The 14,000-nt window shown below is 40.7% G+C and overlaps 1 protein-coding gene across 8 annotated transcripts in view; it reads left to right on the forward strand.

Annotated features, from left to right (window-relative positions):
• The window catches only part of mapk10 (mitogen-activated protein kinase 10), a 61,122-nt gene that overhangs the window by 42,625 nt on the left and 4,497 nt on the right, over nucleotides 1-14,000 (forward strand). For 5 of the 8 annotated variants that reach the window (XM_053648423.1, XM_053648424.1, XM_053648418.1 and 2 more), the window contains exons 9-13: nucleotides 3,744-3,926; nucleotides 5,672-5,796; nucleotides 6,384-6,407; nucleotides 9,270-9,333; nucleotides 9,663-9,740. In XM_053648423.1, the coding sequence (XP_053504398.1) occupies nucleotides 3,744-3,926; nucleotides 5,672-5,796; nucleotides 6,384-6,407; nucleotides 9,270-9,333; nucleotides 9,663-9,740 (474 nt within the window). Of the gene's footprint in view, nucleotides 1-3,743; nucleotides 3,927-5,671; nucleotides 5,797-6,383; nucleotides 6,408-9,269; nucleotides 9,334-9,662; nucleotides 9,770-14,000 lie in introns of all 8 variants that reach the window. The other 3 variants (XM_053648421.1, XM_053648422.1, XM_053648426.1) reach the window with 2 other exon arrangements.

A 14,000-nucleotide genomic window follows, 5' to 3' on the forward strand; every position in this document is an offset into this window, starting at 1 on the left:
TGAACCTCAGGGCTATGTCCCCAGGAGCTGACATAGATCAGAGGGGAGAGGTCAGGTAGCAAGAGCAATCCTAATGACCTCAATAAAAAGTACAAAAAAAACTAGGTGTACCCTGCCCAGATTAGGGTTACCCAGACCCACCTCTGGAGCCAGGCCAGGGGGTAGTGTCCACAGACAGAGGCCTGGCGTAAGGGCCACCCACATTACTTGGTCATGCACAAGCCAAAATGGACATAGGCAGCCATTTTGTGGGCACTCCACCTACAAGATTAAAGAAGGGGGTCAGATGCAATGGCAGTCAGAAGGCAGGCGTATGTTGGACAGTCATAGATAGTCTAGACCCTTACAATGCAAAGGCAGCTGCAAGAAGCTCTGACCAGAAGGCTGCTGGTGTCTGCCATAGTGGTAACTGTAAATGTAGGTAAGCAATCAAATTGAATAATGTTGAGTAATGCTCATGCAGGATACTCCGGATTTGTGTGAGAGGTATATGGGGGCCAGAAGGGCTGCAGTAAAAGCAGTTGCAGAAGCACAAGATAGTGGATCCCTTGAGATGGTCAGAAAAATATTCAGTCAGGAGGGAGAGATGAATCCATGCACAAGCTCTGCTGAGCAAGTGTGAGGGAGTCTTGACCGCTACTGGGAATATTGTTAAGCGACACATTTGAGGAGCTCCGCAACCCAATGGACATGCTGTCCCTTCAGGAGGCAGTGCAAGAAATCTCTGGCATTTTGCAGTCCATCTCTGTGGCTGAGGTTACTATGCCAGTTAGAAACCTTCATAGTGGAACAGCTGGATGCTGGACAAGGTTGGGGTTGTGCACTTGACACACCTCTTCAGTGTTGCATGGAGATCTGGAGCAGTGCCTTTGGACTTGCAAATTACCCATTTAAAAAAAAAATGTTTTTAACCTAGAATTCAGGAACTATGAGAGTTTCACCCAGGGCATGGAACAGTGGATGAGCTAGTTACTTGTGCACAGCGTTATAAAGGGTCGTGTGAGTATGGTAATCCAGTCTACATGTATTTTGTAGATTTGGAGAAGAGCTATGACCATGCAGCTCATTACTTGGATAACTACTTTAAGTTGAAAGATTTAAGGTGGGTCCCAAACTCCAGCAAAGCTGTTTCTTGTCTCCACTCCTGCTTTTGGTTTTTTATGATTTTCCATCAAGTTCTCTATTTCGCAGTCCCTATCCTCACCTTTGTGTAATAAGCTATGTGTAGTCACAGAAAGAATAAGGTCATGAATCCAGGTGGCAGAAATGAAAAGTAAAAGTAGAGCTGTTGCTACTCTGAATAGAGAGGAGAATTGAATTGAGTATGCCCCATGTTCGGGTCCAGGAGAGCTGCATCATACATGTCCTACTGGACGGAGACCCCGGATTGGGATTGGGAACGTCTGGGCATTACCTCATGAGGCCCTGGAATCTGTGGTTTACCTGTTGGCACTGCAAACCTCATCAGGAAAAGTGGAAGGAAAATGATTGCATGAATTAAATGTTTCTATATCTGTTGGGTTTGTCAATTTATGCTATACGTTTAAGATGCAACAGCTCATTATTGTATAGAATAACGAAGAGAAGAACTCGCATCAACGAAAGCTATTAGTCTACACTGTCACGTATCAAGAAACTCTGGACTCCACTTCCCATCAGCCACTGCACTGCTCTAGTTGTCACATGACCACCTGCACCTGATTCACGTTTTGGTTAATGAGCACTCGTGTATATATAGTCCTGGTCTGCACTATGTGCTTGTCTTTTGTTGTCTTAGACCGCTGTGTTCCATGTTTCTTGATCTTGTTAGTTTATGTTACGTTTGCCACAGTATTATGTTAAGTTGTCTTGGACTCATGTTGTTTATGTCTCAGTGTTTTGTTTCATGCCACAGTGTTTTGTCAAATTGTCTTAGTGTCTTTGTTTCTTAGTACGTTTGTTTCAATAAAAGTCATTATCTGCACCTGCTTCTGGCTCAACCACGACTCGTGACAGAACGAAAGACCAACTATCAGAAGCAGCAGATCCCCACGATGGATGCCTGGTTTGAAGCATATGTGGAGTGGTATTTAGGACAGCTGGAGCAGGGAAGAAGGACAGATGAACTGCTCGCGCAGAATAACTGCATGCTAGGCCTGCCGCAGCTGGACAGACCATGCACCAGGCCACACCCGGCATTCGTAATGGATTATGCCAGGACACGCTGACGGGAGGGGGAATTTTTGGTCGGGGCTGAGACCAACTCCCACCCTCCCTCCCCTATTATGGATCTCGCTCAGCCATCATGCCCCACCGAGGACGTCGCTCAGCCTCCCTGTTCAGCTGAGGACGTCGCTCTGCCTTCCTGCTCGGCTGAGGTCGTCGCTCTGCCTTCCTGCTCGGCTGAGGTCGTCGCTCGGCCTTCCTGCTCGGCTGAGGTCGTCGCTCGGCCTTCCTGCTCGGCTGAGGTCGTCGCTCGGCCTTCCTGCTCGGCTGAGGTCGTCGCTCGGCCTTCCTGCTCGGCTGTGGTCGTCGCTCGGCCTTCCTGCTCGGCTGAGGTCGTCGCTCGGCCTTCCTGCTCGGCTGAGGTCGTCGCTCGGCCTTCCTGCTCGGCTGAGGTCGTCGCTCGGCCTTCCTGCTCGGCTGAGGTCGTCGCTCGGCCTTCCTGCTCGGCTGAGGTCGTCTCTCTGCCATCCTGCTTCACTGAGGATGTCACTCTGCCTCCATGTTCCGCTAAAGATGTCGCTCCTTTTCTTTGCTTCTCTCAGTATGTCGCTCCCCCTTCCTGCTCCACGGAGGACATCGTTCCCCCCTCATGCTCCGCGGAGAGCATCGTTCCTCCCTCGGGCCTCGCGGAGAACCTCGCTCCTCTTCCTGGCCTCGCGGAGAACCTCGCTCCTCTTCCTGGCCTCGCGGAGAACCTCGCTCCCCCTTTGAGTCTCATGGAGAACATCGCTCCCCTCTCCTGTCCCGTGGAGGACGTCGTCCTGCTTTCATGCTCTGCCGAGGACGTCGCCCCATTTTCATGCTCTGCCGAGGACGTCGCCCCGCTTTCATGTTCAGCTGAGGAAGTATCTCAGCCTCCCTGTGGAAGCCGCCCGGCCTCCTGGTTTTGCTGGGGACATGTTTTCCAGGGGGCCAGGACCACCCGATGGAGGACGTATAATTTTGGGCGCTCCGGGAGTAGCGCCCTTGGGGGAGGGTTCTGTCACGTATCAAGAAACTCTGGACTCCACTTCCCATCAGCCACTGCAATGCTCTAGTTGTCACATGACCACCTGTACCTGATTCACGTTTTGGTTAATGAGCGTGTGTGTGTGTGTGTGTGTGTGTGTGTGTGTGTGTGTGTATATATATATATATATATATATATATATATATATATATATATATATATATATATATATATATATATATATATATAGTCCTGGTCTGCACTATGTGCTTGTCTTTCGTTGTCTTAGACCGCTGTGTTCCATGTTTCTTGATCTTGTTAGTTTGTTTAGTTTTGCCACAGTATTATGTTAAGTTGTCTTGGACTCATGATGTTTATGTCTCAGTGTTTTGTTTCATGCCACAGTGTTTTGTCAAATTGTCTTAGTGTCTTTGTTTCTTAGTACGTTTGCTTCAATAAAAGTCATTATCTGCACCTGCTTCTGGCTCAACCACGACTCGTGACATACACGATTAGTCCTGCTTGTAAAGGGTTGATGTTTGGGGCTTTTTTTATTTGCCATTTTTTCCCTAACTGTGGTGCTGCCCAGATATTGATCAGTGGAATAAGGTGATCGAGCAGCTCGGCACGCCATCACCAGAGTTCATGAAGAAGCTCCAGCCCACAGTGAGGAACTACGTGGAGAACCGACCTAAATACGCCGGCCTCACTTTCCCCAAGCTGTTCCCTGACTGCCTGTTTCCTGCAGACTCTGAGCACAACAAACTCAAAGGTACATCTGTGTGACCGTCAGGCCGACAGTTTATTTTCTCTGTTCGGTCTGCTTTGTTTACAGTCTGTGGGTGTAAATCTCTCATTTCTATGAACACTTGTATAATGAAAGACCCCTAACACTAATTACTTTTCTAACACATTAAAATACTGTAGTTAAACACCTACTCATTTTTTTCCTGTTTGTGAATATATTTATATTGCATCTATCAGGTACCGAGACATACAGTATATATAAATTTTTTTCAAATTAGCCTAATTGTAATATGCCCATTTGTTATGGGAAGGCACACTACTTAATACTGAAAATATTGTATCTATTCCATCAGAAATTAGCCTGATCATACTGTCACTTCATGGCAGCTATTTGACTCAATTATTTAATAAGTAAACACTCCATTGTTAAATTTTTTTAACATATACACAATATACTGTTTTTTAAAATACATTTCGTGTGTAAAACCACGAATTCGCCATCCTGCTTTCGGTTCACATCGAATGTGCTTGGAGTGCAATAAAAAGAGTCGATTTACTGTTTCTAGGAATCGAAAACTAAGTGTCAAGCCCAAAGCTTTGGAATCGATTCCACACAACGAAAATGATTCAACTCACCCAATCACAGCAAGGAAAATTTATTTATTTTGCATTCTGGTTTCCGATTTTGTGTCCAAAATCTTGGGCGGTCTTTTTAAACACTACTGAAGTTTCAATAGGTTCCTTCCAGTTCTGCTCGAATTGATTCCCCAAATATCAAGTAAATAACAAATACCCCCATCCTTCCACTGAATATAGTCACTGACGCTGCTGTCCCAGATAGCAAAACTGATGTGGGCCAGATCCGGCTTACACCTGAAACTTTCATCCGGCCCACATATCGTGTGGAATGATGGCACTTGGGCAGTCCGCTCCTGTTTGCCAGATTTGGGCCACAAGCAAGCCATAGCAATGCCCCATGTACAACATTTGTGCCAAAGGTGGCCCACATTGGTTTTGTGATATTTGGGCCATAATCACTATTTACCACATGGGCCACATCCAGATTACACATTGCATCTTTGCCTAAAAAGGCCCACATGTGATTTGGGATATTTGGGCAATATTTGCTATTTTACATGCGGGTCACTTCAAGCTCATATCCATTTTGTCCGGGTCAAAAGAAGGCCAGCAGTGCCGCATCACTGTCTGAAGTGGCCCACATCCGGATGCTATCTGGGGTTGCCGTCCTCCGTTGTTTTACCGCATGAATTTCGATCTAACCATTCTCGTTCACGCGGCATGGCCACATATGAAAGATATGTATCCAATCTAGGACCACATATGAAAGTATGATTTGAAAAGATCAGAGTTGTGTGTCCACACAGTCCTGAAAAAAAAAAATCAGATTTGCGTTACATTAAGGCAGAAAATCGGATTTGGATTACCTCATCCTGGTAGCCATTGTTGCTGAAAAGCATTTGGAACCAAAAATAAAATAAAATAATTTTAAAAAGTACAGAATATCATGACTTTGTGCTCTCATTTTCATCCCACGTCCTATAAAATTGTCAGAAAATGTCAGACCTGATTTTTCATCAAGCCTGGTTAAGAGTGGGTTAGATATTTGCTTGGATAATCTGAAAAGTATCTATATATATAAAAAAAAAAAATCAATATGTTAGTCTAAAAGGAAAATTCCCTAAATAGACAGCACAGCAAGATAGATAGATATGTGTGTGTACTCTAACATCTGCCTCTGTGTCTCTGCAGCGAGTCAGGCCAGAGATCTGCTGTCTAAAATGCTGATCATCGATCCCGCCAAGCGGATATCAGTGGACGAGGCCCTGCAGCACCCCTACATCAACGTTTGGTACGATCCGTCTGAGGTGGAGGCGGTGAGTATCAGATCCACTCAGTATTATCGATCAGTAAACCTGGAGTCATGCGTAGCTCGGTTATTTGACCCGATGGCTGCAAGACAGAACAGAGTGGGATGATTTTACATAAACTCGCCTACTGATACACATTGCAGCAGCACAAAAAAAAAAATATCTAGCTGTATTTTAAGAAAGAAAACTTGCCCATAAGCATAAGTGTTACTTTATCCACAAATCCAGATTGCTAGACTCCAAGGTTAAGTTTCGCTTTAATTGCAAATGGAAAGGTAGCTGTAATATTTTTTTGTCTGATAATCTAATGCAAGCCACAGTGAAAGTGAGCTTTACTGAAATCAAGCTGGGAAAGTGGAGATGGAAGAGCAGCTCTGAATTGACCAGAGCCAGAGATTTGTCGTTTCGTTGTGTCGTAACTTGTCGCTGTTGCACTGCCCTAGGAAACGAATGGTCACCTTGTCGTGTGAACTCCGGCTTATTTATTATAATGTACATACATGAACATACAGTTAATAGAAATATAACAAAATTTAACTCATCTGTTTGACTCTTCTCTCCCCTTCTCCACTGTCACACTTTCACTGATGAAGGCCAAAGATCTTCAGATATCCATGGTAAATAAAATTTTTGGTCCAAAAATACGCTCTGCACCCACAAACCTCTCTCATCTCCAACAGATTTGTACAGATATTTAAATGTACGCTACATTTGAAACAAATAGAGTGGAGTTTTAAGGCAAAGAGAATTAAGTAAAACAGCTCATTTGTTAAGCCAAAATCCTGCCCCTTTGGGAATTTAAGTACCTCCCACTTTACATACTCTTCACATCGTCCCTGAAGGGATGGTTGCCTTGGAGAACATGGATGTAGAACATATAGCAGCTGTAAAAAAATAAAAGAAAAGAAATGAATAAAAAAAACCCAGATGATTGTCAGTTGATTCATGTCAGGCATAGTTAAGCCCAGGTCACTCTTACTAGACTGACTGACATATTTCAAGGTGATTTGCAGTTGGGTTTTTATCTCCACTTTTTATCTTATAGATCATAAAACACCCGTTACTGTGTATGCCATTGATTTAAGACTCCTACTCTGATTCGCCTACGCTCACTAACATTTCAAAACGCCAACATTCATCCTCAAACTCCAGAATTTCTTCAACATTCATCATCAAAATCTGACCTTAGTATTATCTGACATTAGTATTAAATTGAAACTAATATTCTTCAACAAACACCAGTTCTCTCCAACAAACCTTCTCCATCCAAAACCAACATTCACCATAATTCATCATTAAACACCAACATTCATCATCTAACAACAACATTCACCACTAAACACCAACATTTGTCATCAAACTGCCACATTTCATCAACAAACCCCAACATTTGTCATCAAACTTGGTCAATACCTAGACACACACCAACATTCTCTAGAAACACCAGCATTCTCCACTGAAACCAATAGTCTCCAATAGAGCTTCTCTATCAAACACCACCCTTCCCCATAAAACACCACTATTCATCATCAAACACCAACATTCTCTAAGAAACACTAGTATGTACTGTCAATTGAAATCTACTGTCAATTCTAAAAAAAAAAACAACCATTTCTCTCCAACAAACCTTAATGGTCAAACACCAACACTCACCACCAAACACCACCTTTCAGCATCAAACATTCACCATGCACCACCAAACACCAACACTCACCACCAAACACCACCTTTCAGTATCATTCACCATTCACCACCAAACACCACCTTTCAGCATCAAACATTCACTACTCACCACCAAACACCAACACTCACCACCAAACACCAGTTTTCAGCATCAAACCTTCACTACTCACCACCAAACACCAACACTCACCACCAAACACCACCTTTCAGCATCAAACCTTCACCATTCACCACCAAACACAAACACTCACCATCAAACACCAACTTTCAGCATCAAACCTTCACCATTCACCACCAGACACCAACACTCACCACCAAACACCAACTTTCAGCATCAAACCTTCACCATTCACCACCAGACACCAACACTCACCACCAAACACCAACTTTCAGCATCAAACATTCACCATTCACCACCAAACACCAACACTCACCACCAAACACCTCCTTTCAGCATCATTCACCATTCACCACCAAACACCAACACTCAACACCAAACACCAACTTTCAACAATAACTAGAAACAAATGTTAAGTGAACACTGCAATTCATGAGCACATCTCCAACAAACCTTCACCAGCAAACACTAACATTCACCATCAAACAACACCAGTAACTACAAACAAATGTCAACTAAAGACCCCATTTCCCAAACTCTGCAATTAACAAGATGTACAGCATTGAAAAGGACATGGGTTGTGAAAGACGTACCTGCTTCTCGTAGCTGTTGTCTTCGCTTTGTGCCAACTTTATCTACTGTAGGTGAATTCACAAGCCTCAGTCTTGTGAGCCAATAGAAAACAAGTGAGTGGGGCTGTGGATTATTAGATGGTTAAAAATGGAGCACTAACTCATTATTCAGGAGTGGTTCCTCCAAAATGTTTCTTTTATATGTGGTAAAATTCTGTATTCTCTGCCTGCTAACCTATTTATTACAGACTCTGAAAAACAAAGACCCTGAAAAGGGATAAAAACAACAACAAAAAAAACCTCTATTGTAACTTATGAATTGAATCAGTGAGGGTTACAGCAAGGTGTGTTAAATCACACTAGGCTTTGGCTCTCAAGGTCACTTGAAGATCACAAATGAATAATGTGAAAGTTGCAATACATGATCACATGACATCACCAAAACCATATCTAATTACATCTTAGGCTTTATGTAGGCACCTGCTTAGCATAAAATACTGGTCTAATTCCACAATCTAGCAAAAGGTTGTCTAACATAACACTGTACTAACTTTAAACCATCTGTCTATATAGATTTTCAAAAGTTATGATTACCTCTCTAGCAGTAGCTAGTTATATTTGCTAGCAAGCAAAGTGATGCAGGGTAAACTGTTTTACTGTGTAATTAAAACCAGTGCTAGCATTAGTTAGCATGACCAGGTTTTCTTTTTTTGCTAACAAGTTAGCTAATATCATAATGTATTGTGTAAATCATCAAGTTCACGAGACAGCTAACTAACATAGATTGGCAATTTTACTATGTCATTAAATCCATTATGCTATGCTAAGTGGTGCACAGAAGCATAGAAGAGACAATGTCACATCAAATCAAGTTTGCAATTGGCTTAAGTTGAACTTAAGCCCCGCCCCTTGTTAAGCAAGAGACGTGTTTTGACGTTTTTACGAAAATGTGCTGTTACGTGATAAATCGTACTGTCCAAAATACATCTAAAAACATATTTAGAAACTGGTATTTCTATTCCGAGGAACACAATTCAGGTCTGAAGTTCATTTCAAATAAAATGACCTCAGCATCTTATCCTTCTGTTTTTTCTCTCTGTCTTCAGCCTCCTCCTCAGATCTACGACAAGCAGCTGGATGAGAGAGAACACTCCATCGAAGAGTGGAAAGGTAAACCCATAATCCGCTCGAGATTCGGCTCCGCTCCTGTAATCCCGCAGAGATAAGGTTAATCATGCTGGAATTTCACGTCAAGATGTCTGGGATTGAACCTCTGACCTTTTTAATCGCACTGTAAAGCATTATAGAACAGATCTTCCCATCAACACCCACTGAGCCTGCGTGAAAGAATAAGAATAATACATGACCGATGTGTATTTTTTTGTATACATTTTTTATAATGTATAAAATTATTTGAAACAAAGTGGACGTGGTGGTTAAATCATATTTTCCCCTCTGTCCCCTCTCCCTCTCTCTCTCCCTCTCTCTTTCTCTGCCAGAGCTGATCTATAAAGAAGTGATGAACTTTGAGGAGCGAACGAAGAACGGCGTGGTGAAGGGACAGCCTTCTCCTTCAGGTACTCTCACTGCATAGCCTAAGCTCTCTGTAAGTGCTGCTTCTCACGCTCCTCCTCCTCTTTATCATCCCTTCATCCTGTCCATCCGTCTTCCTGTGACACGCAACGGTTTCCTCCACTCGGATTAAACCAGCCGTTTCGAACTAGCCATGAAACTAAATTAAACTAAACTGAACCATTTAGGTTTGTTTGTTTTTCCTGCGTGGAGGAAACCAGGCCGTGTAGTTTCGTACGTCTGAAGCATGTCAGATGTTCGTTAAATAATACCTGAACATACCAGATGCATTATTGTTTTATACAGTAGGAAATAAAAGATCTAATGCTGTTTGTAATGATTTAAAGGCTCGTTGAATGCATCTGCAACAACAGTGAGATCCTGCAGTCCCACTTTAATTACCTTCAGGCCACAGCGCTGCTGAATTCTACTGTACGTTCTGATTAGTCAAGCTGAGCAGTGGTGCAGGTTCATATTAAAGAACTTCATACTTGTAATATCATTCTAATAATAAACTATAAATGGATAAGAAAGTCAATTGTAAATAAATAAATAAATAAATAAATAAAGAGGAATAAAATGCTTCAGGACGTGGTGTACCTGGAAAAGAATCAACTTCATAGTGGTAACAGTAACTTGGTATGATGTTGTTTATTTTCCTACAACTGCACACCCTGTTGTGATTTTTTTTTTTTTACTATAAAGTGGGACCGGGGTTACCGATGGCATTTGATCTTATATTTCTAGTGCAATATCTTTCCTAAGCATTTGAAAATCATGTGTTTTTGTCTCCAGGTGTGTCCTTTTTATTATTATTTTTGCATTCGAGTTATGAGGCTAATGGAGCTAATGGAAATCTGTCTCACCCAAAATCTGTAATCCTGTCATCTTTTTCTGTAAGTTTCTTCCTCAAAACCATATCCAGTTCTTCAGCGATGTGCTTTAGGACACATTGGAACTTCCTGTCCTCATATAATCATGAAATAAAACTTGTAAAACCATGTACAGTAGCTGATTGCTGAAGTGTTATGCGGGTGGCGGCGGCCATCTTGGATAACCAGAACCGAGCGCTATTTGGTATCATGGTACCATGAAGCAAAGTAGAGGAAGGCTACACAGACTATAATATAGTTCCTTTTTAAACTTCAACTTGTAAATACAGGCTTTTATTAATATTTTATAAACTTGTTTACCTCACAGAATTTAAACGTATATGCTAAAATCTTCAGATGCTCGGTTCAGGCTACATTTTATGGTGAAATATATTTGTAAGTTACCGTATACATACATATGTTTATGCATTCAGCTTTCTGCTACAGTTCTGCTTTCAAACTTTGGGAGGCGAGGCCTAGAAGGGCAGAGACAAAAAGTGATGAAGAAGATGGCAGTTGTCCAAGATTTCAAGATGACCGCCCCATAAGAGTACTAGATGATGACGTTTTCCACATCACTGAAGAAATGGATATGATTTGAGGAAGAAATTTACACAAAATGTTTAGTGTGAGACAGACTTACATGACACATATAAAAAAAAAAAAAACAACTATATAAATAAACAAATTTCAGACAACAAACTTGTATTTGATCAACTACATTTAAGTTAAATGGGAAATTACATACATTTGCTTACATTGTTTTTATATCTTTGTGAATTTTTTCACACGGATATAAAATATGCACGCACTCACACCATTATAATTAAGCTCATTAAAATACAATTATGATAATTATGATAATCCGTATACTACGCTAATTTCGCATTACGTTTTCATGTAAAAACTCAGGTCAGTGATTGTAAATATTGGCACCCAGCATTCAAGCTCAGTTATGACAATTAACCACTAATTATATATTAATAATGCATTCTTTCATGTATTATTTATACTTGAACATGTGCAAGTCTTCATTATCCATTCGTTATTTGATTCATTATTTAAAATGCATTAATTAAAACACAACAGTTTTAATTAACGAATTTAGTATGTATTTTGTGAGCATGGTTAATTAAGAAGTTTATTGCTTGTGTGTTTATGTATGACCCCAGTCGTTTTTACACACTTTTACTCAGACTTGAAGCACACATTTTCGCTCAATTGTATAAAAACATCTCTATTTTTGATCATTTTTTAAAAAATCTTTTCCAGCCTGTGTTTTCTCACATGGCCCGCGGAGGGCAGTGTTTTATTGAAGACGCATGCATTATTTCTTGGCTGCTGTCCAAATGGCTGCAGCGCTGCAGGAAAAAAGAGATTTGGTGTCTCAGTGTGCAGCTCAGATAAACTACACGTCCGTCTTCATTCTCGCTCTTGTGCTCTCAGGATTTGTCTCCGTCATGATACGGATGCTGCACGAGCATGTAAAATCTCATCATGCAGCGTCGTTTCTTTAAAATCCTCACATCCCTGCGTCGCTCTCAGTATCTGTCTCACTCTCTGTCTCACGCTCTGTCTCAAGCTCTCACTCCCCCCGCCTTTAATTAAGCAGATGGATGGTGCTTGTGCTGAGCCGAGCAGACGCATTGCAGCTCGACAGCTCCAGCGTGGCTGTATTTCACTGCAATGTTTAGGCTGAAATTGAACTCAGTGCTTGATTGACCATGTCATTTCATGCACAGCAAAACAAATGCTGTCTCTCTCTCTCGTCCTGTTGATATGTACAGAAGCCCTGAAACTCAAGGTGTGAAAATGTTTTTTTGAATTGCTGTCATTTTTTAAATCTGTCTGTCTGTCTGTCTGTCTGTCTATCTATCTATCTATCTATCTATCTATATGCTCATGTTTACCAAGGGTGCCAATATTAGTGGGCACTGTATCTATCTGTCTGTCTGTCTGTCTGTCTGTCTGTCTATCTTTTAACTTATTTTGACTTACTAAATTGTTATTTCAAGATATTATCTCATTATCTCATCATTATTTTGAATTCATTGTTTCAAAATATTATCTCATTATTTAGATGTTTCACAAATCTATCTATCTAATTTTGACTTAAACTCATTATCTCTAGACATTATCTCATTATTATCTCATCATTATTTTGACTTAGTAACTCATTATTTCATGACATTATCTTGTTGATCTGGTTTAGTAACTTGTTTTCACAGTGATGTTATTTCAAGATATTACCTTGTTATTTCAAAATAGTATTTCAATATTCTGACCATTATATCTCATTATAGCAACTCCTTATTTAGCAACTCCTTATTTTGATTTACTAACTTACCATTTCACATTATTATCTTATTATTTTGACTTACTGTCTTGTTATTTTAAGACATTATCTTATTTTTTATTTAATATCTCATTATTTTCATGTATTAACGTTATCTCATTATCTCAAATTACAAACATACAATAATGAGATATTAAGTTAAAATAATAAGATAATATCTCAATATAGCAAGTTATGACTTGATATGGGCATGTAGCATATTTGTTGTTGTTGTATCAGTTCCACAATCACTGCAGCCTGAGGCTTTGAGTCAGCATGATGTTCTTGATCTTCTGTATCCCCTCTAGCGACAACTCCGCCCCGAGTGTTGACCCGGCTAAACGCTGCCGTTTGTTTAACACTCCCAGACCACACAATTGAAACCGATGCCTCTCATAAATTCTGCTTCTCTTTTTGATATTACTGGGGACTGCTGCATCACATGTCCCTTGTAGCATTGAGCTCATTAATGTCAGATTTATGGCCTGCTCAAGCCACCGTACACCCGTACACATCCTCTATATGGCATCGTTTATTCAGACAGGATATAGGAAGAGGACTGGAGGTTGAAGGGTTAAACACAGGGAATTAGTTTTCGGTGATTGGATGCACTTTGATCTGATCTCATTCCTGCTTGAACTCGATTCGGATTTAAATTAATCTGGTTTAAATGTGGAAACACTCAAGTATAAGCAGATCATAGTGATGTGAATTTCAGTGAAGTAGTTTTACCTTTAGCTTTAGCTCAGTGGTTGCGAAACAGAACGTCCCATATTTACTGGTTTATTTATTTATTTATTTATTAAATTTTAGTGTTAAGTCACTCATTAGGAAATGATAGATATTGCTGAAAAATGTGTTGATTATTGTCATGTTGTCATAAAGTTTCCTTCCTGTTTCCTATAACAGCATGTCCCCAAATATGTATGTCCTCTTATACTACAGCAATCATCAATAACAACTGTTTATTATTAAAGAGTGACACTTAAATAATATTATGACCCATTTATAGTTAAAAAAAACTGTGGAACGTCCATGAAACACTTTAGTTCCTATAC

The sequence above is a fragment of the Ictalurus furcatus genome, chromosome 18 (genome assembly GCF_023375685.1).
Source record: "Ictalurus furcatus strain D&B chromosome 18, Billie_1.0, whole genome shotgun sequence".
NCBI classification, from domain to species: domain Eukaryota; kingdom Metazoa; phylum Chordata; class Actinopteri; order Siluriformes; family Ictaluridae; genus Ictalurus; species Ictalurus furcatus.